We start from the raw sequence: 27,597 nt of genomic DNA, 5'->3' as shown, positions 1-27,597 counted from the left end.
CATTCTGCAGTGCAGGATTCTATGATTCAATGCTCTTTGTGAAGAAATTTCTTCTTCATCTCAGTTTTATATAGTCAGTGGAATACTACAACCAATTTGACACTCTCCAGCGAATGGAAACAACTTATCAGCATTTATCCTGACAAGTCCTCTTCAACAATCCTTGTTTTGCCAATGATTTTAAACTGAATTTATTCATCATTACGTTATCAAATTTGAGACCTGCCACATGACTAACTGCAGTCACTATCTTTGTAGTTGGCATTTAGGACTAGCAGATAATACTCAACTCCGTTTTAGCATTAAAACAAATGGGTAGTACCACTATAAATCATTCATATCTGATGTGTTCAGGATGAATAGAGTGCTGACACTTGTGAAAGAATGACAGTAAGTTCAATGGATGTACTATCACATGCAGAATGTATACTGAAGACAGTAAGTGGCAGCAGCTAACTTCAAAGTCACTTTTAAAAGATGACTTTACAGTGTTGATATCACAAGGGCATTGGTACCTTCTCTGGCCAGAGTCAGCATTGAGGATGATGTGTGCCAAGAAGTTGTCACTGACATTACCAGTTTTTTAAAATATAATTGCAGTGGATATCATCTAAAGTGTATTAGATTATGACCTTGTAACTTGCTTTTATGTTTCACTTATTGTCTGTATGCCCAAGTGGTATATTTGAAATTTGAGACAGACTAATATAACGTACCTAATAAATTCATCAGACTGCTGGATTGACATAGGACTTTATGAAATTGGAGAATTGTATACTAGTTACAGTCAGAGCTCCTCCAATGATTTTATAATGGAATATGTTTGTGGCATCTTTCCATTGCCTGAACATTATTCCACACCATCATCAAGCAACTAATTCATTGCAAGGTTAAATATTTTCCAGAAAACTAATCTATAGCAATTAATGGATTGTCCCAACTGTAGTATTTTTCTTCAGTTTTCTAATTCAAGCCTAAGGCAATCGCTTCCTGTTCATTTAAACTTGTTGCTCTTTACAATTAATGCGATCATAAAATTTTCATCAGTCATTTAGTGACTAAAATTCAAGGCCCATATGGAATAACATCACAGATAACAAAGCCAGCTTCCTGGAAAGCTTTCTTTAACTCGATCTAGAAAGAAATTGGAAACCCATGTCAGCAACATAACAAATCCAACTTAAGCAGACTAAGTGAAGCAGAGTAATAATGAACCGAGAACAATAGCTGGCTGGGAGTTTGCAGAAAAACTAGCATAGTCAATGGATTATGCTGATGTGAACTACTAAAATGCCTGCTAATCTCATAGGCATTTAGCTGTTGCCCTAAATGTGCGACGCATGCTTGCTTCTAAATTATTCTCAAAACAAAAAGACACTCATTTAATTTATTTTCCAACTGCTAACTCTAGCAACTGACCCATATCAACGCACTGAGAATTATTTCCAACATACCAGGTTGTCAGGATCTAGACAGAGACCAATCACTGCCCCTCCACTGCCAGGAAGCTTTACTGCGGAACCAAACTGTAGTAACAGATACAGAGGACACAGTACAGAGTAACAGATACAGAGGTCACAGTGGAGATTTTCCCCCCTCAGTAATTACTAGACTACACATCAAATTTCAATAGAATCGCACTCACAACCCAACTTAACAGAGAATAATGAACAATTAATGAAATCAAAGGTGAATTTTGCACCTTAAAATTTTAGTTAGGGATTTGATTGGCTTAGATTCAATTTTGAAAAGGATGTTTTCGATTTCACTTGCGTTTTAAACATCCCAAAATAGTTTATTATCATCCACCAAATCACCAGAAAGCACTCTGAAAGCCAAGCAACAACAATTTGTCTGATTGTTGCAAGTAGAAAGCAACTCTTCCACCTTTAATTATTCAGCCACATTTTAAAATCCATCGCCTTCCTCACATCATCATTTTTGAAATTTTAAACAATCATTGACCAAATGTGACAACAATTAATCCTTTCACTTCAACTTAATGTAAAATAATTGTGACTATGGCTGGAATTTTACCGCCTCTACCCGATTCTGGGGCAGGCGAGGCTCGTAGAATGGCGTTTTCCGTTTGCCTCGGGCAGAATCTTACGAGCCTCGGACAGGCGAGGCGATAAAATTCCGGCAAATATCACTGGTTAATATGCAGCTGATTCCCTGTATTGTTCAATTGTTTGCAAAACTGCAATTCATGTACAACTATGCTATACAAAAAAAACACACAAAATATAGATTTAATTAGCCCGAAAATAAGTTATTTTGAAGATTACCTTTCTGCCAAGTTGCACCATCCTCAAATTTCCTTGGCCCAAACAAGCATCTGTGTATATCGACCTTAACCAACACAAAACATTGATACAGATATTTTAGAAATTAAAGTATCATTTAATCCCTTAAAATTATAATTTTTCCCGATCAAAATTAAAAATAGAACTAAAATTCCCTCCTTTAAATATTAACTATTTTATTTTCTTTGTCTCTATGCTGAGGCAAGCAAGTTTCCCAATAGCTCTGTCAGTGATAGTGTATAACTATATCCTAGGAGATGTGTATTGTGTGTGGTCCAGGAATCATTTTTGTTACAGTTTTCCCTTCAATTATTCGCTCCTTCTAATATTAATTATTTTATATCCTTTGTCTCTACGCTGAGCCAAGCAAGTTGCCCATTAGCTCCTGTAAGTGATTGTGTGTGTGTGTGTGTGTGTGTGTGTGTGTGTGTGTGTGTGTGTGTGTGTGTGTGTGTGTGTGTGTGTTCAGGAATAATCTTTGTTACAGTTTTCCCTTCAAATCTCTGAGCAGATCACCTTATGTTCATTCTGCATTTGCTGCAAATGGCACAGCAGATCAGAAACTTGTTCTGGTGAGCAAATTATCATGCCATACTTTGCACAATTTCAACACATTGCACCATCTGTTTCCTTTTCTTTATTCTTTAATGGGATGGGGCATCACTGACAAAGTCTGCTTTTGCTGCTCTTCCCAATTGAACTGGACACTTCAGAGGGCAGTTAAGCATCAACCGCATTACTGAGCGTCAGGAGTCATGTGTATGCTAGACTGTGTAAGGACATTAGGGAACCAGTTGGGCCTTTACAACAATCAATGATAGTTTCATTACTGAGACAAGCTTTCAATTCCAGATGTATTCATTGAATTTAAACCCATTCCCACAGAGAAATAGTTTAGACCGCTGGATTTCAAATGCAGCATCAGGCCCAGTATACTACCATCTCCCCCTGAATGGTATTGCAGTGCTTAAACTAAGAGATGCTCTTTGTGTACGTTTATTGAATCATGCTATTTAATATGCAATATACCATGTAATTCATAGAATCATAGAAACCCTACAGTGCAGAAAGAGGCTATCTGGCCCATTGAGTCTGCACTGACCACAATCCCACCAGGCCCTACCCCCATATCCTCACACATTTACCCGCTAATCCCTCTAACCTATCATCTCAGGACACTAAGGGGCAATTTTAGCATAGCCAATCAACCTAACCTTCACATCTTTGGACTGTGGGAGGAAACCAGAGCACTCTGAGGAAACCCATGCAGACATGAGGAGAACGTGCAAACTCCATACAGACAGTGACCCCAAACCAGGAATCGAACCCAGGTCCCTGAAGCCGTGAAGCCGCAATGCTAACCACTGTGCTACTGTATACTATGCAAACAGCAACATTTTTAAAAACATGCAATAGACAGTAGAATCCATTTAATATGAAAGTAGTATTGTAATCTGAGGTAACAACCTAACTCACCAGGCAGGACTCACCTTGTTCAATATTGCTGTCCACTCACTTCAATGTATAGGACCAGCACTGCACCTATTCCACCAGTTTCCTGACAAATGGTTGTTCTGCTCTTTAGAAAGTGAGTTGAAGCCAGCAAAACAATAAACAGCAATGGGCGGTATGGTAGCACAGTAGTTAGCACTGCTGCCTCAAAGCGCCAGGGACAATTCCCAGTTTGGGTCACTGTCTGTCTGGAGTCTGCACATTGTCACAGTGTCTGCATGGGTTTCCTCTGGGTGCTCTGGTTTCCTCCACCTGACCAAAAGATGTGCTGATTGGGTGCATTGGCCATGCTAAATTTCCCTCAGTGTACCCGAACAGGTGCTGGAGTGTGGCGACTAGGAGATTTTCGCAGTAACTTCATTGCAGGGTTAATGTAAGCCTACTTGTGGCACTAATAAATCTACTTAAAAACTTAACATTAAAACTTTAAACCCTTTCTCTCAAAGCCAGATATAGACATAAGAAGATATTACCTTCGTAGCTCAAAATTTTTGTTCATCAGCTCAGAAAGTTCATGCCAATTCCTGGACTCCATGGCTACCCTACACAAAGAAGAAAACATCCTTTAACTTGAGAGCAGCTTATCTTTTCTGTGGGCATCAGTCTGGAAAGATGCATTCATTGAATAATAAATCTTCTGGAGCTCTTGTTTTGAGCTCATTATCGGAAACAACTAGCTTGAACTAAAGATGTTGCATTTTGCTATGCCTGGCATATATGACACTTGAAGTTTCAATTCACTAAATGAGTCATATAGATTTTAGTAATTTAAAAAAAGGTTTTTTCCTCATACAAGATACTTATTCAAAATTTATCATGTAAAAATGCAACCATATACATAAGTACGATGTCAACACAATGCAGTACTGTTAAAAAACTGCCATCGAAATTGGAGGCCCAAATCGTTTTCAAATTTCTATAAATAAATTATTTGCTTTGTTGGTATCAGCTTGCATGTATAGTACAGTGAACAATAATTGCCTACTGAACAAAATGAAAATGTGATAAATTCAACACTATACATTTATCTGGCATCAGAGAATCACAGAATCCCTACAGTGCAGAAAGAGGCCATTTAGCCATTTAACCCACACATCTTTGTACTGCGGGAGGAAACTGGAGCACCTGAAGGAAACCCATGCAAACATGGGGAGAAAGCTCAAACTCCACACAGACACTCAACCCAGGCCAGAATTGAACCTGGGTCTCTGGCGCTGTGAGGCAGCAGTGCAGTATCTTTAATGAAGAAGAGGACTTCACAGAGGTGAGGACTGGAATAGGAAGAGCTGGAGAATAATCAACAATTCATGGAATGAGAGAACATTTTTAGAGGTGGGAGATGGAGGGCTTTATTGTAATATGCCTTTAAGAGATAACAACATGCTATCATTTTAAACAAAGTGTGTCATGTGATCCTGCATTAGTTTTTCCAGGAAAATAGAGGTCGTTTTAAGGGATTTATATTTGTATGGTTCAATAGCAAAAACAAAATATAATTTTAAGTGGGTTTAATTTAATGTTTATGCGTGAAGAAGTTAGATTCATATTAAACAAAGGTGTTTGTATGTGTTGGGTTTGCTCAGTGCAAACGGTGCTTCTATTGTGCTTAGAAAGGGTTATGGTGAGAAAAGTAAACAAGCTGGCAGAAGCATAAAGTTGTTGCTTGGCAACCAAGGGAACCTTTATAGTAGGAGAGCTTTTTGAGTTAAGTTTTAGTGGCATAAATAGCAGTTGGAGCTAGATAAGAAAAGGCAGCTCTGCTAGAAGCAATTGGTTACAGACGGCGAGAGAGGGAACATCCCTCTCAGCTTTGCTAGCAGAAAAGCTATTACATGGTGGAAAGGTTAGGCAAACAGACTCTGGAAACTTAGGCAAGGAAACTGGAGAAAGGAAAAGAAGTTTCCAAAAAGTATGAAGTTAAAGGAAAGGAGGAACTGCCTTTGAGAGCAGGATACTTCTTGTGAAAGTTAAAGTCAGACCTGAGAAGAGCTGATAAGGTGGGCTGCAGACAAGCCACATATCTGAAGCAATTGTAAGGTTTCATGCCAAAAGAGAAAATGCTAGAAAATCTCAGCAGGTCTGGCAGCGTCTGTAAAGAGAGAAAAGAACTGACATTTCGAATCCGGATGACCCTTTGTCAAAGCTGGGATCAAAGTAAGATTTGATGCCCTTGTTTCTGGTATTTGGAACAATAATGTTCTGTTGGGGCCTAAGTATCTCAATTTGGATAAAGGCATTAAAGACAAAGGGAACCTGAAAGGCTAGGTGGAAAACCTGAAGTGGATTCCTTGTTAAAAGTGAAACGGAAGTTTTGTTTGAGGGGACAGCTTGACAAAATTGCAAGGGATTCTTAAAGCAAACAGCTGGTAGAAAGCATTGTTTGAAAGAGGATTTTAAAGAGTGCTTTTTTGGGAATGGTGTTTGGAAACACTCATTTGACTACCATCTGGGGTAATGAGAAAAAAACTATGGAAAATCAGTTGAGTGGTATCAGCCATTTGGTTTCAAAGTGGGATGCTATCTTTAAAAATTGTGCATATTTATGAAGCTAAAGGAGGAGTAAAGGAGTACTATATTATATTTCTGGCCTTTCATGAGCTAACTTATTTTCAGCTACATCTGTGCGTTTACTGAACATTAGCTTGTTCTTGTTCCAGTTTTCTCGGTTCCTTTATCCTTCAAGTGGCCTGGCACTGGTTTTCTTAACAATTACTCCACTATACGACTTTTCTTCTAACAGAGCTGACAGATATTTCCCTCTCTAGTTCCCCATACTCAACTGCTATGAAATCAATTAATAATATGCAAATAGCCTTCCTACCCTAAAGGTGACCCTGGTTACCAAGCAAATACTTTATACTTTTCCCGATTTGTTTACTTTTCATGATGTAACCCTCTTTAAGCACGACGGAAGTACAATTTGTCCAATAGCGTTTGTAAGGAGAGAAAAAAGAGCTGATGTTTCAAGTCCAGATCATCTGGACTCAAAGTGTTCAGCGCTTTTTTCTCGCCTTACAGATGCTTCCAGACCTGCTGAGATTTTCCGGCATTTTCTCTTTTGGTTTCAGATTACAGCATCCGCAGTAATTTGCTTTTATTTAGAAGTATAGTTTGAGCTGACTTAACTCCCATACGTACAAACGCCTTTGTCCAGCATGAATCTAATTAGAGTTTTACTCCTCTTACACAAGCACTAAATTTAACCCATTTAAATCCATTGACTATTTATAATATCTAACAATACAAATATAAATCCCTTAAAAATGATTCATGGAAGAAATTTCTATTCAACAGCATTTAAGTTAACCAAAATAAATTACTATATAGGACTTCCATACATAATTGCTAAAATTATGCCACGCTGCTCAAAGGTTCCTTACTTAGCCAGATCAGTGAGTTCTGCAAAGGTTTTCATTGCCGCCACAACATCAGAATCACCTGAAATTAGAAAAAACTTACGGTAAATGAGAATTCAGCAGCAAAAAAACAGTTAAAAATAGCACCAATAGTGAAATTGGTCCAAGAGAACAAAATGTTAGGATAAGGTTCGATGCTCCCTCAGGATGGACATCTGGGGTTAGGTCTGAGAAAAGGACAAGGCAGGCCAAATCCTCCTCCTTACAGGAGAGTAGGTAAATGAAACAGCAAAGAGCCTTGGATGGGATTGGAATAGACCATGAGCATCTCAATATCCCAGTAAGAGAGAATTGAAGCTCTAATGTCAAAATGAATTTAAACATCAGAATGGGGTTCCCTGAGGGCTTTCACCAAACTTATGGCAGAAGAAAAGCAGCCCTTTAGACACAGGGTGGCACGGCGGTTAGCATCCTGTCTCACAGCCCCAGGGATCCAGGTTCAATTCCCAGCTTGGGTCACTGTCCGGGTGGAGTCTGCATGTTCTCACCATGTCTGCGTTGGTTTCCTCCCACAGTCCAAAAGACATGTTGGTTAGGTGCATTGGCCATGCTACATTCTCCCTCCGGGTACCCGAACAGGCGTCGGGGTGTGGTGACTCAGGGATTTTCACAGTACCTTCATTGCAGTGCTAATGTAAGCCTACTTGTGACAATAATAAATAAATTACGTACTAAAGCTATGAAAGAGGATAGGTCAAAAAGATTCTCCAGTGGATGTGGATTCACTGCAAGCACTCAAAAGGGAGCAAAATATGGTCGCAAACATCTTTGTATGTAGAAGGTAGGTGATTCATTAGCAGTTGTCTCACCTAATCGCCAAAGACTTGTGGAACTTCCCTTGAGGAGTCAAATTACTTTCCCAGTGTTTCTTTTTCCTAAGCTGTCCCAATGTTTCTTCTTCTTTCCTCCATTACTACAGCGTCTTCAAAAGTAATCTATTAGCTATAAAGTACTTTGGGATGGCATGAAAAATGCTACATAAATGCAAGACAGTAGATTGCATGGACTGAGAGGTTGAGGTGATGGTTTGTGGGAGCCAAGCCATGCCAGAATAAAATGTGTTTGAAGTATCAGCATTGACCTTTTCCTGTTCTTTCTTATTTATATACAAGGACATCCTCATCATGCCTGGATGGACACATTTAATGTTTTTCTCTTACAATCTATTGCAGAGGCACAAGATCTATCTTTGCTGGAACACCCTTTCAATGAAATCAAATAGCTTTTGGCATTTTGCAAACCATGCAATCTGTAATTGCAACAAACACTGAACATCTGAAGTGTAGCGTTAGCATCTACATGTCATAACATAGCTGTTTCCATAAGTAAACATAAGCTGGAATTATACACCCAGCCTGATATCACATTCACTTGTGTATTTACAGGTGGAATTCTTTTTTATTTTATTCATTCACAAGCTGGCATTGGCAAGTAACATTCGTTGTCCAACCCCAACCGCCCTTGAACTGAGTGGCTTCCTTGGCCATTTCAGAAGAGCAAATAAGTGTCATCACATTGCTCTGGTTCTGGAGTCACATATAGGCCATAGGGACATAAGGACAGCAGATTCCTTTCTCTAAACATTAGTGAACCAGATGGATTTTCTATGACAATCGATGATAGTTTCATGACCACCATTACTAAGACCAGATTTCAATTCAAGACTATTTTTTATTAATTGAATTTAAATTCCACCTACATTAACCTGGCCCTATGGATGACTGATCCAGAGACAATATTTCTACTAATGTCATGCTGTATGTTATGGTACTTGAGCCTAACAAAGCAAATAAAAATGGTAACTTTTTTGTCAGCATTCGTCTCAACTAACCAGTGAGCCATCTCTGTCTCACATTGCTGTGTATTTTTCCAGAGTCACTTGGATCTCCCATATAAGCAAGCCAGAAGTGTGGTGCACAATTTATATCCATGGTAATATAGCTTCCTAAAATCAAAGAGAAAAAAAAAGTATTAAGCGCAGGAATGAGTGGACTATCTCATCAAACCAGTGATATCCACCAGTTGGAAAACTAAAACAGCAGTTGCATGGTAATAGTATCACCTCCAATTTCCTATCACTCCTGGCATGGACTTGTGTATAATTCATTCGTCACTGCTGGATGCAAAAACATTATGGGGGCTATTTCATTGAAACGTAGAAGATAGGAACGAGAGGAGGCCATTCAGCCCTTTGAGCCTGCTTCGCCATTCATCACGATCATGGCTGATTGTCCAACTCAATAGTCTAATCCGGCTTTCCTCCCTTAACCTTTGATCCCATTTGCCCCAGGTGCTATATCTAGCTGCTTCTTGAGTATATTCAATGTTTCGGCATCAACTACTTCCTGTGGTAATGGATTCCACAGGCTGATCATCCTTTGGGCGAAGAGATGTCTCCTCATCTCCATCCTAAATGGTCTACGCCGTATCCTCAGACTGTGACCCCCACTATCAAGAACATCCTTCCTGCATCTACCCTGTCTAGTCCTGTTAGAATTTTATAAGTCTCTATGAGATTCCCCCCTTTATCTCAACTACAGCTAAAACAATCCTAACTTAGTCAATCACTCTCTATTCCTGGAATCAGCCTGGAAAATCTTTGCTGCACGCCCTTGAGAGTAAAAACATTCTTCCTCAGGAAAGGAGACTAAAACTGCATACAATCTTCTAGGTGTGGCCTCACCAAGGCCTTGTATAATTGCAACAACACATCCCTGCTCCTGTACTCGAAGCCTATTGCAATGAAGGCAAAATATAATTTGCCGCCTTTACCGCCTGCTGCACCTGCGTGCTTACCTTCAGCATTTGGTGCACGAGGACACCCAGGTCCCGCAGCACACTCCCTTCTCCCAATTTACAGCCATCCAGGTAGTAATCTGCCTTCTTGTTTTTGCTTCCAAAGTGAATAACCTTACATTTATCTGAATTATCCTGCATCTGCCATTGATTTGTCCACTCACCCAACCTGTCGAGATCATGTTGATCTCTGCATTCTTGTCACAGTTCACCCTCCCACCCAACTTGGTATCATTTGCAAACTCTGAGATGTTACATTTTGTTCCCTCATCCAAATCATTAACATATATTGTGAATAGCTGCTATCACACGGACATCTGTGATTCGAGACAGAAGTCTCAATGCCATCTTCTCAAAGGCACCTAAGGATGGGAAATAAATGTTAGCCTTGCCTTTGACACTCTTTCCCAAACATGAAGCAAAGAAATAATGTATTTATCTTAACAATTAATAACCTGGAGACTTTAAAGAATAATGTAATCCCTTTTACTGTGACTGGATTGTTTTGCCATTGAGTTCAACTATTGCTGCTGGATACATGAAAGAATAGTAACACAGTAGGAAAGGTTATTGTAGGTGATGCTGTACTGTGATGGGAGCTATGTGTGACAATGGAATTTATAACACAGTGACCTGGCATGCTTCCTTTGAAGTTCTTGTTATTTTTGCATGCACATCTGTTGCATTATCTCACAGCACAGAAACAAACCATTTGGCCCAATAATTCCGTTCCGATGTTTATGTTGTACACAAGCCTTTTCCCACACTTCTTCAATTCATCTACGCTATTCACCGCAACGACTTCTTGTGGTAGCAAGTTCCACATTCTACTCACTATTGCATCCCCTTCAAGGATCTGATAGTCCACCTCAAGCCTGTCTGCATCTGTCACTTCCTCTGGAATATTAACTGTCAGCCATTCTATGAAGCAAAACAGTTTACTACACAACAGGTAATTATAATTCGGGTAACATTGCTAGGAGATACAAAGCACGCCAAGCACGCCTTGACCTATCCAGGCTTATGGAGTGGCCTTTCAACATAACCGCAACTTGATCAAATTCCAGTTCTGATGTGTGAATCATTTTACCATTTACTAGTTACTAATTGGAGATTGCTAGATTTTTTGCTAGCCATGATATTGAGGGAAATGGAGACAGAGCCAGTGGATGGAGTTACAATACATATTTCATGATCTCATTGAATGTTACGAAAGACTCAAGGGGCTGACTGGCCTACTCGTGTTCCTGTGGTGCTCCTTTGCAATAACAATACTCTCAATCTTTGGGAAAACCTGTATATTTTGGCTCCAAATTGTCACCCTGACAATTGTCCACAACTTGAAAAAGATATTGCAAGATGGAAGCATCATGGCAGTTCCTAGCATGCTTTGTATTAACATGCAGCATAGTTCCTTTAGAATTCCTTTCTATTTACATGGCACTAGTTATTGACAAATGAGGCATGTATAGCTTATAGATAGTTTGGTCAAGATTTACAAAAATAAGGACACTAATATTTATGAATAGCTTTGTCAAGACTTGGAGTCAAGCTTACAAGCTTGTAAGAAATAAGGACATGAGCAAGCTGCCGATTCATACAGTGGACACTGATTCACTCTATTCCTTCAAACAAGAGCACTTTCTGTCTGGGATGCGGATCATTTTGTATAAGAGATGAGTTTCCTGTAATGCTTTGCATAAAAGGGTAGTGGAGGACTTATTAATTTCTAACTGGATTGGATATTGTTTTTTTTGTGCATCTCCCAGGAGACTACTTGTGTCTGGATGGGTTAGAAAAGTGTCTCCATTGTCATGGAATAATACTGTGCAGAAGGAGGCCACTCAGCGCATTAGGTTTGGGATTAGCTCAAAGACAATCTGAAACCACACTTTATAAAGGGCATAAGTCCCAGTTGAATCCCTCTCCACCACCCATCCTGCATTTTTCTCTCATTCAAGTATTTATCCTGCTTCCCTTTGAGGATTACCATTAAAACCAAATCCACCATGCTGTCAGGCAGTGCAATCCAAATCCTAATTACTTTACTAATGATTATTCTTTTGTCCTTTCACCTGAAATCTGTGTCAACTGGTATCAACCCTTCAGTCCTCTGGAAAGTTTCTCTTTATTTACTCTATCTAAACCTTTCAGGATTTAAAACTTCTATTAAATCTTCTCCTAACTTTCTTTGCTTTAATTAAACCAATCCTAAATTCTCCAGTCTATCAGTGTAACTATAATCCCTCAGGCCTGGAACCATCTAGGTCGACAGGGTGGCACAGTGGTTAACACTGCTGCTTCACAGCGTCAGGGACCCAGCGTGGGTCACTGTCTGTGTAGAGTTTGCGCATTCTCCCCATGTCTGCATGGGTTTCTTCTGGGTGCTCCTGAAAGACATGCTGGTTGGGTGCATTGATCCAAACAGACTGCAGCGATTAGGGGAATTTCACAGTAACTTCATTGCAGTGTTAATGTAAGCCTTACTTACGACTAATAAATAAACTTTACTTTCCTTTACTTATTTTTTATTCATTAATGGGATGTGGGCATCCTAACTGCCCTTGAGCCGAGTGGCTTGTCAGGCCACTTCAGAGGGCAATTAAGAGTCAACCACATTGCTATGGCTCTGGAGTTACTGTAGGCCAGACCGGGTAGGGACAGCAGATTTCCTTCCCTAAAGGACATTAGTGAACCAGATGGGTTTTTCCGACAATTATTTCAGGGTCATCAGTAGATTCTTAATTCCAGATTTTTTGTATTGAATTCAAATTCCACCATCTGCTGTGGCGAGATTCGAACCTGCGATCCCCAGAACATTCACTGAGTATCTGAATGAGTAATCCAGCAACAATGTCACTGCGCCACTGCCTCCCCTAAACTCTTCCCTGCCCTCCCAATTTTTTTGTGCCTTTCTTAAAGCGTGTTGTTCAGGATTGGATACAGTATCCCAGATACAGCCAAACGTCTTTTAAGATATAGGTTTAGTATAACTTCCAGGCTTCTTTAATCAATTTAGGTTGTCCATATACTTCATTCACTGTTTTGTTAACCACCTATAAAGATTTGTGCACACACAGCCAAGGTCTCTCTGTTTTTGCACCCCTTTTAAACTTGTACCCTTTAGATCATCAGTATAAAAGGCATTATTTAAATGCAAGTTTTTCTTTCCCTTTTTTGTATTGTCTCTCCTCATTCTTCCTGCCAAAGAGTATCACCTCATATTTCTCTGTGTTAAGTCACAAATTAATTTGAAATTAGGTGTCAGCCATTGTTCAGTAGGTAACACTCTCGCCTCTTAGTCAGAAGATCCAAGACTTGAGCAAACAATTCAAGGCTGACACTCCAATGCAATACTGAGGGGGTGCTGCAGTGTTGCAGGTGCCATCTTTCAGATGAGCGTTAAACCAACTTTTAGCTGGACAGAGGAGATCCCATGAGGTTTATTTTGGAGAAGAGCAGAGGAGTTATCCCTGCTATCCTGACCAATATTTCTCTCTTAATCAAAATCCTAATAACATTTTAGTTGGTTAGTAACACATTGCTGTTTGAGGGAACTTGCGACATGCAAATTGGCTGCAATGTTGCCTACATTTCAACAGTAACTGCACTTCAGAAGTACTTCACTGATTCTGAGCCACTTCAAGATGTTCTGTGGTTGTGAAAGGTTGTAGTAAAAAGTCTGACAACACCAGGTTTAAGTAAACCTGGTGTCATCAGACTTTTTACTGTGTTTACCCCAGTCCAACGCCGGCATATCCACATCATGACGTTGTGAAAGGTGCCATACAAAGTGTTTTTGTATTCTTCTGACCAAACTGTATTGCTTTAACCTGCTCTGTATTGAATTTAACCTGCCATGTATCTGCCCATTCCTCTAGCCTGTCTCATATCCTCCTGAAGTCTGTATTCTTCCTCGCTGTTTGCTTTTGCGCTCATTTTTAACTCTACGGAACAGGCAGGATGGTCCAGTAAATCTTTTTCATATGTGGGTGTGTATCTGATTCACTCAAAAAGAACCTTGTGACTCTATATACATGTAAAGCCATAACATGATTTGTCTGGGATCCCTGCCCGTTTTGACTAATTTTGCAGTTCTGGTAAATCGGACATTAGTCACTTCCTGATGCACGCAGGCATGGCAAATAACTTAAATGGTTGAAATCTCCAAAGGGTTCCTAGAATGGCTCTGTCATAAGAACACAAAGATTTGTGACTTGTTCAACAAGTGTGACTGTGGTGCTCGCTCTTGTGCAAGTCTGGAGTTCCAGTTGTGGCAATCAGCACATGTCCTCCAGGCTGAATCACAAAATGAGACTGAATTCACCAATGTTTTGTGCACCCTAACTCCTTGATGATGAATAACGAGCAGTCAGAGAATGGCTCATGGCAGTGATAAATCTAAAGAAAAAGATTAGAATCTGATTGCAGGGAAGCAACGGAGGAAATATAAAAATATATAAAGCTTCTTCGCGTAAGATGAGAACTACGGGATGAAGTGCTATAATAAGATTATCACTAATAAACAGGGAATTCAGGAGGATTCTCCTTACCTACAGAATGGTTAAAATGTGGGACTTGTGACCAAAGAGAATAGTTGAGGTGAATATAGTTTTCAAGGGGAAGTTCCATTGACAAGGAGGGAGAAAGGAATAAGATATACTGATGGAATTTGAAGAGAGGTGGGAGATGCAAATACTAATATGGACCTTTTGGACTGAACGGTCTGTTTTTGTGCTGTATATACTTTGTAATATTCAGCAGTGAAACACATCATACTGCCAGACATAGTGGTTTATCAATGGGAAGCCAAAGATGATTGTAGTTTCAAGGGGTGATTTTACACATTTTCTGATGATGCATGAATTCAATCTATCCATTCTCAAAGGGTTTCCTTACCATAACCCTGTTTCTCCATCAGTTGCTTGCTGAAATCCATGTAAACAAGTCCCTCATAAACCTAAATTAAAAAAGAAGTTTCACATTTGGCCAATGTGACAAAATATTTTTCAGTAATACCTTCAATCTGACCCTGTGTTATATTTCCTGACACTGTAACAGAAACAAAAGTTTTGACAAGTGCTTTAACAATGCACAGTTAATGAACATTATCAAAGCACAGCCACTTTGTACATAGCAAGATCCCACAATAAGCAGCAAGATAAATGGCCAGTAAGTATGTTTTTTGTGTTTTTCTTTATCCCTCACAGGATGTGGGCATTATTGGCAAATCCAACATTTATTGCCCAGATTAATGATCCTTTTAGAAGGTGGTGGTGAAATGCCTCCTTGGCAAATGAATAACTGGCTAGGCCATTTCAGAGGACATTTCCAAACCCACAACCTAGAAGGACAAGGGCAGCAGATGCATGGGAACACCATCATCTGAAAGTTTCCCTATAAGTACACACCATCCTGACTTGGAACTATATCAATGTTCCTTCACTGTCGATGGGCCAAAATCCTGGAACTCCCTCCCAAACAGCACAGTGAGTGCACCTACACCACATGGACTGCGGTGGTTGAAGGTGATTGCTCACCACCACCTTCTCAAGGGCAACCAGGAATGGGCAATAAAAAGTGCTGGCCAAGCCAGTGATGCCAACATTTTGCGTCAGAATAAAAAAGGAAGAGTCGACCACATTGGTTTGGACCTAGATTCACATATAGGCCAAATCAGGTAAAGACAACAGATTTCCTTCCCTCAAGAGCACTAATGAATCAGATGGGTTTTATGCCAATCCAATAGTTAGAGTAGCTCACTATTAACTGATACTAGCTAGGTGTTGATTGAGGGAAGGATGTCAGTTAGGGCATAGGGAGAACACCTGTGACTTTCAATAGTGCTACAGAATATTTTCAGAACAGATGGGCTTGGTCACAATTTAACATTTTCATCTAAGGATCTTTGAAAAGACAGCACTCTCTTTGTGCTGCACTGAGTCGCAGCATAGATTAGATTCCCAAATCCCAGAATGGTGGGGGGCAAAATGTCTCTTCTGTATGAAGAATAGATGGACATACTAATTTCAAAATCAGGCTGATGGATCATCTGGTTTGTGCCAATTTAATGGTCCATCTAATTTTGTGGTGAAGTAATCCTCTGGTCATCAGATGTTTATATTAAAAATACCATTAAACTATAATTAAAGAGTAATGATATACTTTAGATGTATTCAGAGTGTCTTGGCATTAGACAGGATTTAGAACTTTGTTCTTAGCCAGGTATAGCATTGCCTATCACCCACTCATTCTACCCCACGATCTTCTGACTCAGAGTTCAGTGCTACCAATCAAATTAAACTGACACTTTTTGTTTCACTCAAATTTCATTCACTTCAATCCATTAGATTTCTAATATTTGAACTGTACCTGGACCACTCGATCCTGAAGTCCTGCTGTAATCATTAACTCTTCGGTCTCTACATTCAGAATAAAGTTTGCCCGAAGTGGCTTTGGTAAATCCTGTCAGAGAGATTAAATCAGTTTAAAAGATTGGAAAAAAGGATTTGTTCCGTCAAGACAACATGTGCTTTGTTCCTTACTATGTAAATTAAATGTGAAGGGACATTATGGAACAGTAGATTAGTGCGCAAGATACAAATCCAACCTAGGATAATGGGATAGAAGATCTCTAAGACTGAAACAGAAATGTTTAGGTTCACATGAATATTAGCTGCTTGGTTGAGATTCAAAGGGGTGCTGGTGCCTATGAAACTAAAGGATAAATTTTCAACATGCGAGCTATCAGCATACAAGGAAACATGTGTCACAACCCATAATTTTTTGTCTGTTCTATTTTTATAAATTCTTTTGTGGGACATGGGCATCGCTGACTGGCCAGCATTTATTGCCCATCCCTTGTTCCTGAGGGCAGATGAGAGTTAATCACATTGCTGTGGCTCTGGAGTCATATAGTAAAGCTTGTTTATTTATTAGTCACAGGTAGGCTTACATTGACACACTAATGAAGTTATTGTGAAATTCCACTGGTCACCTGTTCGGGTACACTAAGGGGCAATTTAGCTTGGCCAATTTACCTAACCTGCCCATCTTTGGACTGTGGAAGCACCTGGAGGAAACCCACGTGGACATGGGGAGAACATGCAAACTCCACACACTCCACACCAAGCCAGGAATTGAACCCGGGTCCATGGCACTGTGAGACAGCAGTGCTAATCACTCTGCCAGACCAGATAAGGGCGGCAAATTTCCTCCCCTAAAGGACATTATGAACCAAATGGATTTTTCCGGCAATCAACAATGGTTTCATGGTCACCAGTAGATTTTTTTTACTGAATTCGAATTCCACCCACCATCTGCTATGGCAGGATTCGAACCCATGTCCCCAGAACTTTAGCTGAGTTTCCGGATTAATACTCTAGCGATAATATCACTAGGCCATCACCTCACTGGGTGAAAATTTGTTGGGATGTGTGCATGATTGCTTGATATTTACTTTCAATGGCCACTGGCTTAGCATGGCAATTGTGGAGGTGGGCAATTTGTTCTCAGACTCATAGAAACAGGAGCAAGGCCATTCAGCCCCTCCATCTAGATCATGGTCAATTTGCATCTTAACTCCTCACTCCTGTAACTCATTGCCTAATCAAAATCTATCAGTCCCAGTTTTAAAATTTTCAATTATTCCATCAAAGAGTCGGTGTTCTCATGGGAAATGAGAAGAGAGAAAATTGACAAGAGGAAGAAAAGCTCCACGAAATTATTCTAATTGTCCTTTACTCACATCATCAATTAAATCATAGAACTTCATCAAGCATTTAACAGTGGCTGAGACAATAGCACTGTAAAAAGAACAAAATCATGGAGAAATGAGACTGTCACAACATAGTCAGAACATGAGAATTTTGCAAGAGGTATGAACTGCACAAAATATTTTAAAGTTTATTTATTAGTGTCACAAGTAGGCTTACATTAACACTGCAATGATGTTATTGTGAAAATCCCCTTGTTGCCACATTCCAGCACCTGTCTGGGGACACTGAGGGAGAATTTAGCATGACCAAAGCACCTAACCAGCACGTCTTTCAGACTGTGGAAGGAAACTCACGCAGACACAGACTCCGCACAGACAGTGACCCCAAGCTGGGAATCGAACCCGGGTCCCTGGAGCTGTGAGACAGTAGTGCTAACCACTGTGCCACCTCCATTTAAAAATCTAGGTGAACGCACACAAGAGCCATACTATAGGAGGGCACAAAGTTAGAAAGGGTAGCAGAGAAGTTAAGCTAGATGGCACAAAACTTGACCATACATTGCAGAAGGACAAAGAGATAATGGATTCTTGAGTGTTAAGGTGCTAGGAAAATTCAGTGAAGTCCTGTAGATGGTACAATGTATCTTAATTTCAAGACAGTGAGAGAAGAGATGAGGAAAATAATAACTTGCATTTCAATAGTGCCTTTCACAACCTCAAGAATTTCAAACTGTTTTACAACCAATTATGTACTTTCAAAGTGTTGCAACATAGGGAGCACAGCAGCAAATAGCTTCTTGCCTGCTGCTGTCAGGTTTTTGAGGACCTACCTTGCGTTTAGTTAGTCTTTCTCTGCACCTTAGCTATGACTGTAACACTACATTCTGCACTCTCTCCTTTCCTTCTCTATGAACGGTATGCTTTGTCTATAAAGCGCACAAGAAACAATACTTTTCACTGTATGTTAATACACGTGACAATAATAAATCAAATCAAATCTGTGCAGACAGCATACTGTAACTTCATTTTTAACCTTTCAGATTTTACCATTACGCTTCACGAGCAGCAATGTGATAAAGGCTGTTTTAGAGGTTTTGGTTGAGGAATAAATAGCAGCTAAGACAGCGAGAAAAACTTTCCTGCGATTCTTCAAAATCTGGGATCTTTCAGTTCGGTTTAGTGTCTCATCCAAAAGATGCTACCTCTGACAATGGAGTACTCCCTTAGCTGTGGAATGTCTACCTAGAATTTATGCTTAATTCTCTGGAGTGGGAGTTCAACCCTGAATTTTCCTTCTGAGGACTGTACTGCTGCTCACTAAGCGATGGTAGATGTGTACTGTGTAGACACAAGCTCCAATCCACTATCCCAACTCCCCCTGGCTCATAAAAGAGGAAACCAGGCTGTTTATGGGAAAAAGGAGAATGTTAAGGTTAGGGTTAAATCAGAACAGACATGAAAAGAGAGGATCATACGGCTAGACAGGTATAAGACAGTACTGATAGCAACTTGCAAGCAGAGGCTCACAGCTACACTGCTCAGAGATATCTACCTGACACAGAAGAAGTCAAATAAGAGTTTGAGTTTTTAGTTTAAAATTCAGTTAATCATGATCTATTTCACCAGGGAGATAAGAAGAAAGTGAAAATTAAGTGCCAGAAAAGAGAGTTTCATTTGGCTAGCTCAAGCACTCCACAGGTAACAGCTGCTTCTCAAATAAGTTCCAATATTTTTGAATTCGAAGAACTTTTGAGCTTGGACTCATAATCTGTCAAGGTCAAGATGAGTAGTGTAAGAAGTCTCACAACACCAAGTTAAAGTCCAGCAGAGTTATTTGGAGTCATGAGCTTTCAGAGTGCTGTTCCTTCATCAGGTGAGTTGACTCCATTCACCTGATGAAGGAGCTGCACTCGTGATTCCAAATAAAGCCATTGGACTTTAACCTGGTGTTGTGAGACTTCTTACTGTGCCCAGCTCAGTTCAACACAACATCTCCACATCGAGGTGAATAGTGACATAACAGTGATGGATGGAATATGGTGATGGTCTCACCTTATCTGGCTTTTAATAAAAATGTATAGCGGTTTTATCACAAATCTCAGCATCTTGACAGAGCAACATGTAGACAAAACAAATACCAGAGCCAACAGTGACCCACTGGAAAGATCTGGCTGCTTCTAGCTAAAAAAACCTTGTCACTGTTAATTACAGTTCAACTGATTTGCATAAAGGCCAACACAGGGTCATTCCATTTCTGCTTAATTTATAAGAATTGCTAAGTTACTGGTTATGAAATAGATGGCCACAGATGAATGTGGATGCTATAATGTACAAAGCCATGCACTGCCATTTGAAAAACAAAAGTATTTAAAATATTTAAGCAGTGTAAATCTTTTCCTATTTTCCAACTGTACTCCCTCATCACATTCACGGGTTTCTTGGTTGCAAAGAAATGTAATAATTTGTCAATTATAACCTTAAATAAATCTGACAGGATGTATGTTTGAATAGTATTAGATGGAATTGTTCTGAAATTTCTCAAGTGACCTGGCTGATCCTTTCAAAATCTCCCATTGTGACGACAACTGGCAAAATGCTCAACAGAACTAAATCCACATCTGGGTCTCTCCTGGAGGTCAAAGCCTTTTGTTTTGTAGCAGTCAGCCACAAGGCTAAATAATTGGAAACCTATCCACTTCTCCAAATGTTAGCATCACATCTTCACTGACCTAGATTAGTATGTCAAAATTAAAATTGTTATTTTATCAATTCCCTCCATTGCTTTGTTGTATTTGCTTTCATCCATCCTTCAAATCCTTCTCATGCCTGCAAACTGCCCGAAAGGAGCTGGGGCTGTTTTCAAGTTTGTTTATTTATTAGTGTCACAAGTAGGCTTATATGAAAACTCCAATGAAGTTACTGTGAAAATCCCCTAGTCGCCACACATTCAGCGCCTGAGAGGCCAAGGTAGAGTGGACATGGGGAAGATGTCTCCACTAATGGGACAGACTAGAACTCGAGGGCGCAACCTCAAAGTGAAGGGACGCTCCTATAAAATTGAGATGAGGAGAATTTCTTAAGCCAGAGGATGGTGAATCAGTAGAACTCATTGCCACAGAGGGCTGTGGAGGCCAGGTCATTGAGTGTCTTTAAGACAGAGATAGCTAGGTTCTTGATCAATAAGGGGATCAAGGGTTATGGGGAGAAGGCAAGAGAATGGGGAAGAGAATCATATCAGCCATGATAGAATGGCAGAGAGACGCGATGGGCCAAATGGCCGAATTCTGCTCCTATACCTTATGGTCTTACGGATTTATGGGTACACTGAAGGAGAACTTAGCATGGCCAATGCGCCCAACCAGCTCACCTTTTGGACTGCGGGAGGAAGCTGGAGGAGAGGAGATTGAGAGGTGACCTTTTAGAGGTCTTTAAAACTATGAAGAAGATTGTGGGATAAAAATAAAGATGCTTCCACCTTTGGAGAGTCCATAACCATGGAGCATAAACATAAGATAGTAACTAATATGTCCAGCAAGAAATTCAAGAGAAACCTTTTTACTCTAAGAACAGTTAGAAATGTGGAACTTGCTACCATAGGGAGTAGGTAAAGTGAACAATAAAGATTCATTTTAAGGGAAATTAGATAATCACATGAGGGAGAGAGGAATGGAAGAATATGCTGACTGTATCAGATGAAGTAGGATAGAAGGAAGCTTGAGTGGAACACAAACACCAGCTTTGGGCCGAATGGCCTGATTCTATGCTGTAATTTATGCGTAATTCCACATATATATGCAAGAAATTATATTCTACAAATTCAAAATGGAAAATATAGGGGAGATAGCATAGCTCGAGAAGAAAGTGCCAACAAGCAGAGAAGACAGTTCTTTCATTAATCTAGGATCACTTTAAAACATCCATCTATTAGCATCATAGTAACAATGCCACTCCAGCCATTCCAGCAGTAATATTACTTTCAGAGGAGCCAACAGTCGTACAGTCTATGAGCTAAGAAGTTTACATAAATGAACTGAGGGGAATAATTCTTGACTAATGCCTTCTATCTAAGGACTTAGACAGTATACAGTTTTTACTGAAATATATAAGTTAATATATTTGCTCAAAAACTTAACACCAACCTGCTTCCAGCAAGGCCCTGTGGAAAGACAGTCACAGAGAAAATTAGATAATGTGTGTCTCAAAACTACACTGAAAATATTCCCAAAAGGATTCCCCTTCCCAATAGTTCAGCTGGAGTAATAATTGGAGTCACAGAGATCGTGATCATCAGTTTGAGCCTCGTTTTCTTTCTGTAACATCCACTTCTTCCTGTTCATATCCAGCCACCCTATACTCATATCTTTCAACCCCCACCCCAGCTCCTGTACCACAAACATCCTACTTCATTTGAGGCCAAAACATTATGTGATTTCAAGAAGAAATTAGATTGTAGCTCTTGGGGCTAAAGGGAGCAAGGGAAATGGGGATCGGAATATTGAATTTGATGATCAGCCATGATCAAAATGAGTGGTGGAGCAGGTTCTAGGGGCCAAATGGCCGCCTCCTGCTTCTAGTTTCTATGAAACAAACAATATTAAGACATCTCACCTTATCAGCATATGCTTTTGTTACATATTTACCATTCAGTACCATTGAATGGAGTGCTCTTGGACTCCACACTCCTCTATTAGACCAAATCATAGCTTCTTGAAGTGCCATTGTTTCAAAACAAGCATGAACTATTAGACTAATAAAAGCTGAAAGTGTTGGAAAAGTTTAGCAGGGCTGGCATCATCTGTGAAGAAAGAGTTAATGTTTGAGTCCAATATGACACTTCTTTTGTTGAATTCAGAAGAAGTCATATTGGATTTGAAACAGTAACAGTGTTTCTCTCTCCATAGATACTGCCAGACCTGCTAAATTTTCCAACACTTTACACTTTTATTTTAGATATCCATCATCCACATAATTTTGTTTTATTTTAATTCATTTGTGGGACATCTGCGTCGCTGGCTAGGCCAGCATTATTTACCCATCCCTAGCTGCCCTTGAGAAGGTGGTGGTGAGCTGCCTGCTTGAATTGCTGCAATCCATGTGCTGTGCGTTGACTCACAATGTTAGTAGGGAGGGAATTTCAGGATTTTGACCCAGCGACTGTGAAGGAACAGTGATATATTTCCAAGTCAGGAGGTGAGTGGTTTGGAGGGGAGCTTGCAGGTTTTGTTCCCATGTATCTGCTGCCCTTGTCCTTCTGGATGGAAGTGGTCGTGGGTTTGGGAGGTGCTGTCTAAGGATCTTTGGTGAATCGCTGCAGTGTATCTTGTAGATAGTACACACTGCTACTACTGAGCATCGATGGTGGAGGGATTGAATGTTTGTGGATGTGGTGCCAGTCAAATGGGTTGCTTTGTCCTGGATGGTGTCAAACTTCTTGAGTGTTGTTGGAGCTGCACCCATCCAGGCAAGTGGGGAATATTCCATCACACTCCTGACTTGTGCCTTGTAGCTGCTGAACAGGCTTTGGGGAGTCAGAAGGCAAGTTACTCGTTGCAGTATTCCTAGCCTCTGACCCACTCTTGTAGTCACATTTAAAAAATTAAGTGCATTAAAACATTACACGAATCTCTTCAGAAGTATACTCACCACCTGCCGTGGTATATTAGTGTCATATTTCAGAGTGAAGTTCCGTTTGGCCAAAGCAATTCTAGAAAATTGGAACACAAAGCTCATTGATAGATTTAATTGAACTACAGGAAATAAAAAGTATTATTCTTTAAAATCATCAGAGTTCTATGTTTTAAAACAATAAGCATGATTTGACTTGGAAAGAAAGAAGCTGCCACCTTGTATCATCTTCTATAATCTCAGGATGTCCCAAAGTGTCAATGAAGGGCTGCAGGGAAAAGCCTGGGAACTACAGGCCATTGAGCCTCACATCTGTGCTGGGTAAGTTGTTGGAAGGTATTTTGAGAGACAGGATCTACAGGCATTTCGAGACGCAAGGACTGATTAGGGACAGTCAGTATGCCTTTGTGAGCAGAAAATCCTTTGTGAGTGGAAAATCATGTCACACGCATTTGATTGAGTTTTTTGAAGGGGTAACCAAGAAGATGAGAGCAGTGCAGTCGATGTTGTCTACATGGACTTTAGCAAGGCCTTTGACAAAGTACCGCATGGTAGGCTTTTGCGTAAGGTGAAATCTCACAGGATCCAGGGTGAGGTATCTAAATGGATACAAAATTGGCTTGATGACGGAAGCCAGAGGGTGGTTGTAGAGGGTTGTTTTTCAAACTGGAGGCCTGTGATCAGCGGCATGCCTCAGGGATCAGTGCTGGGTCCACTGTTATTTGTCATTTATATTAATGATTTGGATGAGAATATAGGAGAAATGATTAGTAAGTTTGCAGATGACACCAGGATCGGTGGCATAGTGGACAGTGAAGAAGGTTATCTTGGATTGCAACAAGATCTTGATCAATTGGGCCACTGGGCTGGCAAATGGCAGATGGAGTTTAAAATTAATGGTAGGACGTTGGGGAAAGTTACAGAGCAAAGAGATCTAGGGGTACAGGTTCATAACTCATTGAAAGTGGAATCACAGGTGGACAGAGTGGTGAAGAAGGCATTCTGCATACTTGGTTTCATTCGTCAGAATGTTGAAGTTGTACAAAACATTGGTAGGGCTACACTTGGAATACTGCGTACGGTTCTGGTCACCCTATTATAGGAAGAATATTATTAAACTAGAAAGAGTGCAGTAAAGATTTACTAGGTCACTACTGGGACTTGATGGTTTGAGTTATAAGGAGGGACTGGATAGACTGGGACTTCTTTCTCTGGAGTGTAGAAGGCTGAAGGGTGATCTTATAAAGGTCTATAAAATAATGAGGGGCACAGATCAGCTCGATAGTCAATATCTTTTCCCAAAGGTAGGACAGTCTAAAATAGAAGGCATAGGTTTAAGGTGAGAGGGGAGAGATACAAAAGTGGCCAGAAGGGCAATTTTTTCACACAGAGGGTGGTGAGTGGCTGGAACAAGCTGCCAGAGGTAGTAGTAGAGGCGGGTACAATTTTGTCTTTCAAAAAGCATTTAGACAGGTACATAGGTAAGATGGGTATAGAGGGATATGGGCCAAATGCGGGTAATTGGGACTAGCTTAGGGGTTTAAAAAATGGGCGGCAATGACAAGTTGGGCCGAAGGGCCTCTTTCCATGCTGTAAACCTCTATGACTCTATGAAGTACGGTTGAAATATAGGCTGGAATGGTATGGATAGTCATGCCAGAGGGATTTCCCTATCCCGCTACAGTGAATGAAACTTTGGCTGGGCGCCAAATTCTCCGTGTGACGTGAACAGCTGGTAAGATCGCATCCTGACACAGTGTAGGAAATGCAGCAGCCAATTTAACACACAAGGTCTAACAGGCCAGATAACCTTATTTTGCAATGTTGGCTGAGTAATAAATATTGGTCTGGACATAGGGAAGAACACCCCTGCTGATCCTCAAAATAGTAGCCCTGGGGTATTTTATGTTGACTGAAGAGGACAAACCTAGTTTAAAATCTCATTATTATGAAATGCATTATTGCCAATCCATTGCCCAAATTGGTGAAATCAAAGAACCTGGAACTTTTCTTACCCTTGTTCAGAGCAGTATTGGTAGAATTTCTTACATGTTGCTTGCAGTAACCTCAGGCCACCCAGGTACCTGCAAAAAGACCTCACTTTAGCACTTTCACACACATATGTTTCTCCCACTATTCAATGTTTCAGCCTATTCCAGAGTAGCACCCTATTCCAATTCAGACCCATTCTCTGAAATACTCTCAGGGAAATCCCGATGGGGTCAGCACCTCACGATACACAATATTGAACTGTGGCATAGTGGTTGTATTATTGTAAAAGTCCCACTGATTTACCAAATCCCCATAAGGGAGTGGTTTATATCTGCTCTACCTACTTAAGTCCAACTTTTAGTGACTGGCTTTTCAATAGCCTTTCCAATGGCCTAACAAGCTACTCAGTTGTAGGGACAATCACTGCTTCTCAGGCAAAGCAATGATGGACAATAAATGCAGCCCTGCCAGTGTTACTTGAATTGAGTAACGCTGGGTTTGATATGCTTAATGTCACCATTCACTAAAATCAGGCTTCTCTCCCCTGTTGAATAGCTGCTGTCTAATCTCACATATGAAAAGAGGCCAAAATGGACAAAGTTCCAGACATCTGCTTGAAGCCTGTGGAACATCAGTCCAATAAGAAGAAAGCTAAACTCATGATCAAAGCTCATAATATTTGGGATTTTGAAAAACATTGAAAATATCACCTAGCACTCACGCTCATCAAACATTGCTCCTGTCTGGAACGTTAGTGTACAGGAGGATTGGACAAATCTACAATGTTGCCTTTCTCCACAGTCAGTTAATCAGATATCCCACGCACTGGGACAAGTTGAACAACATGACTAAAAGTTTACATGTTAATCACTAAGGATTACCACTGCTTTAGGAATATAATCCCAGTACAAATCATCAACCATCCAAGAAGGGGAGTGGGGGAAATAACTATTTTAATCAGCCTCAATCTTAAGTAAAGTGTATTTTTGTTTTTTCAAGCAGGGAATGCATGGGATTTAATGGGATTGAGAGTTATAGATAGGCCTAGTAGGTATGGATATGAACGGCGCAACTTGTGGGCCGAAGGGCCTGTTTGTGCTGTAGTGTGCTATGTTCTATGAAAGGTCATGTTCAAATGATCGAAGAATGATGTAAATTTGAGGCTTCCACAGAGACATTACAATCGCTGGATAAAATGGAGACAATCTGATAATTCTCCTGTCAACACTACTGTAAAAAACTGGGACTATTTCTCTCACATAATTTGCGTCATGCAACTATCATAAGAGCAGAATTAGGCCTTTTGGCTCATTGAGTCTGCTTTGCCATTCAATCATGGCTCAACCCCAATCTCCACCTTTTCCCCATAACCTTTGATCCCCTTACCAATCAAGAATCTATCCATCCCTGTCTTAAATATACTCAATGACAGCCTTCTGTGGCACTGAATTCCACAGATTTATTACCCTCTGGCTGAAGAAATTCCTCCTCATTTCGGTTCTAAAGGGTTGTCCTTTTACTCTGAGGCTGTGCCTTTGGATCCTAGTCTCCCCGACTAATGGAAATAGCTTTCCCATGTCCACTCTATCAAGGCCTTTCAGTATTCTGTAAGTTTCAATGAGATCATATCCTCCATTACTGCACTTTGCTGGAGAAACTATCTTGCTTTAAGTAGGAGAATTTGTTGTGGTCTTGGTCACGGTTTCAGTTTGCTGTAGTTCGTGCAGACTCTATCAATAGATTTTATTTTGCTGTGGACTGTTTGCTGTGATTCCTGCCCTTCCACTGACTGACACAGCAGTGTCAATATTTTTAACAGACTCTAAATGTGTCTGCTGATAAATTAGCAATCTGTATCATAACAATCATAAAATCATAACAGCATAGAGGAGACTATTTGACAATTTGTTCCTGTAGCTGCTCTTTAAAACAGCTTTGCAATTAGTCCCATTCCCCCATTCTTTTCTCATAACCCTGAAACATGTATCCCCTTGAAGTGTTTATCCAATTCCCTTTCTCAAGTTAGTGCACCTCCTTCTACCAGCCTGTCAAGCAGCGCATTTCAGAACAGAATTTGCTGCGTTGACAAAGGATTCTGTCAGGCAAAAGAACTGGGGAAGGGTAGATAAACTTATACATCTATACGCTGAAATATAAATGCTACTTTATAACTTGCTGGTGAAATGGTGAAATAATTGACTGCACTGAAATGTGTTTACAATCGTTAAAGTTA

General features: G+C 40.2%; 1 protein-coding gene across 1 annotated transcript in view; it reads right to left on the bottom strand.

The window, feature by feature from the left end:
• Nucleotides 1-741: 741 nt before the first annotated feature.
• gkup (glucuronokinase with putative uridyl pyrophosphorylase) overlaps nt 742-27,597 on the bottom strand; it is a 49,910-nt gene continuing 23,054 nt past the window's right edge. The window contains exons 12-23 of the mRNA XM_080214702.1: nt 25,388-25,456; nt 23,391-23,451; nt 21,887-21,903; nt 17,778-17,835; nt 16,403-16,495; nt 14,930-14,990; nt 9,066-9,179; nt 7,199-7,256; nt 4,292-4,360; nt 2,289-2,352; nt 1,455-1,526; nt 742-1,134 (exon numbers count right to left, since the gene is read on the bottom strand). Coding sequence (XP_080070828.1) covers nt 1,066-1,134; nt 1,455-1,526; nt 2,289-2,352; nt 4,292-4,360; nt 7,199-7,256; nt 9,066-9,179; nt 14,930-14,990; nt 16,403-16,495; nt 17,778-17,835; nt 21,887-21,903; nt 23,391-23,451; nt 25,388-25,456 — 805 coding nt within the window. The 3' untranslated portion in view covers nt 742-1,065. The remainder of the gene's footprint in view (nt 1,135-1,454; nt 1,527-2,288; nt 2,353-4,291; nt 4,361-7,198; nt 7,257-9,065; nt 9,180-14,929; nt 14,991-16,402; nt 16,496-17,777; nt 17,836-21,886; nt 21,904-23,390; nt 23,452-25,387; nt 25,457-27,597) is intronic.

This window comes from Carcharhinus amblyrhynchos, chromosome 29 (genome assembly GCF_965287045.1).
Source record: "Carcharhinus amblyrhynchos chromosome 29, sCarAmb.v2.hapA, whole genome shotgun sequence".
NCBI lineage: Eukaryota > Metazoa > Chordata > Chondrichthyes > Carcharhiniformes > Carcharhinidae > Carcharhinus > Carcharhinus amblyrhynchos.
This window is presented reverse-complemented; position numbering and strand designations above follow the sequence as displayed.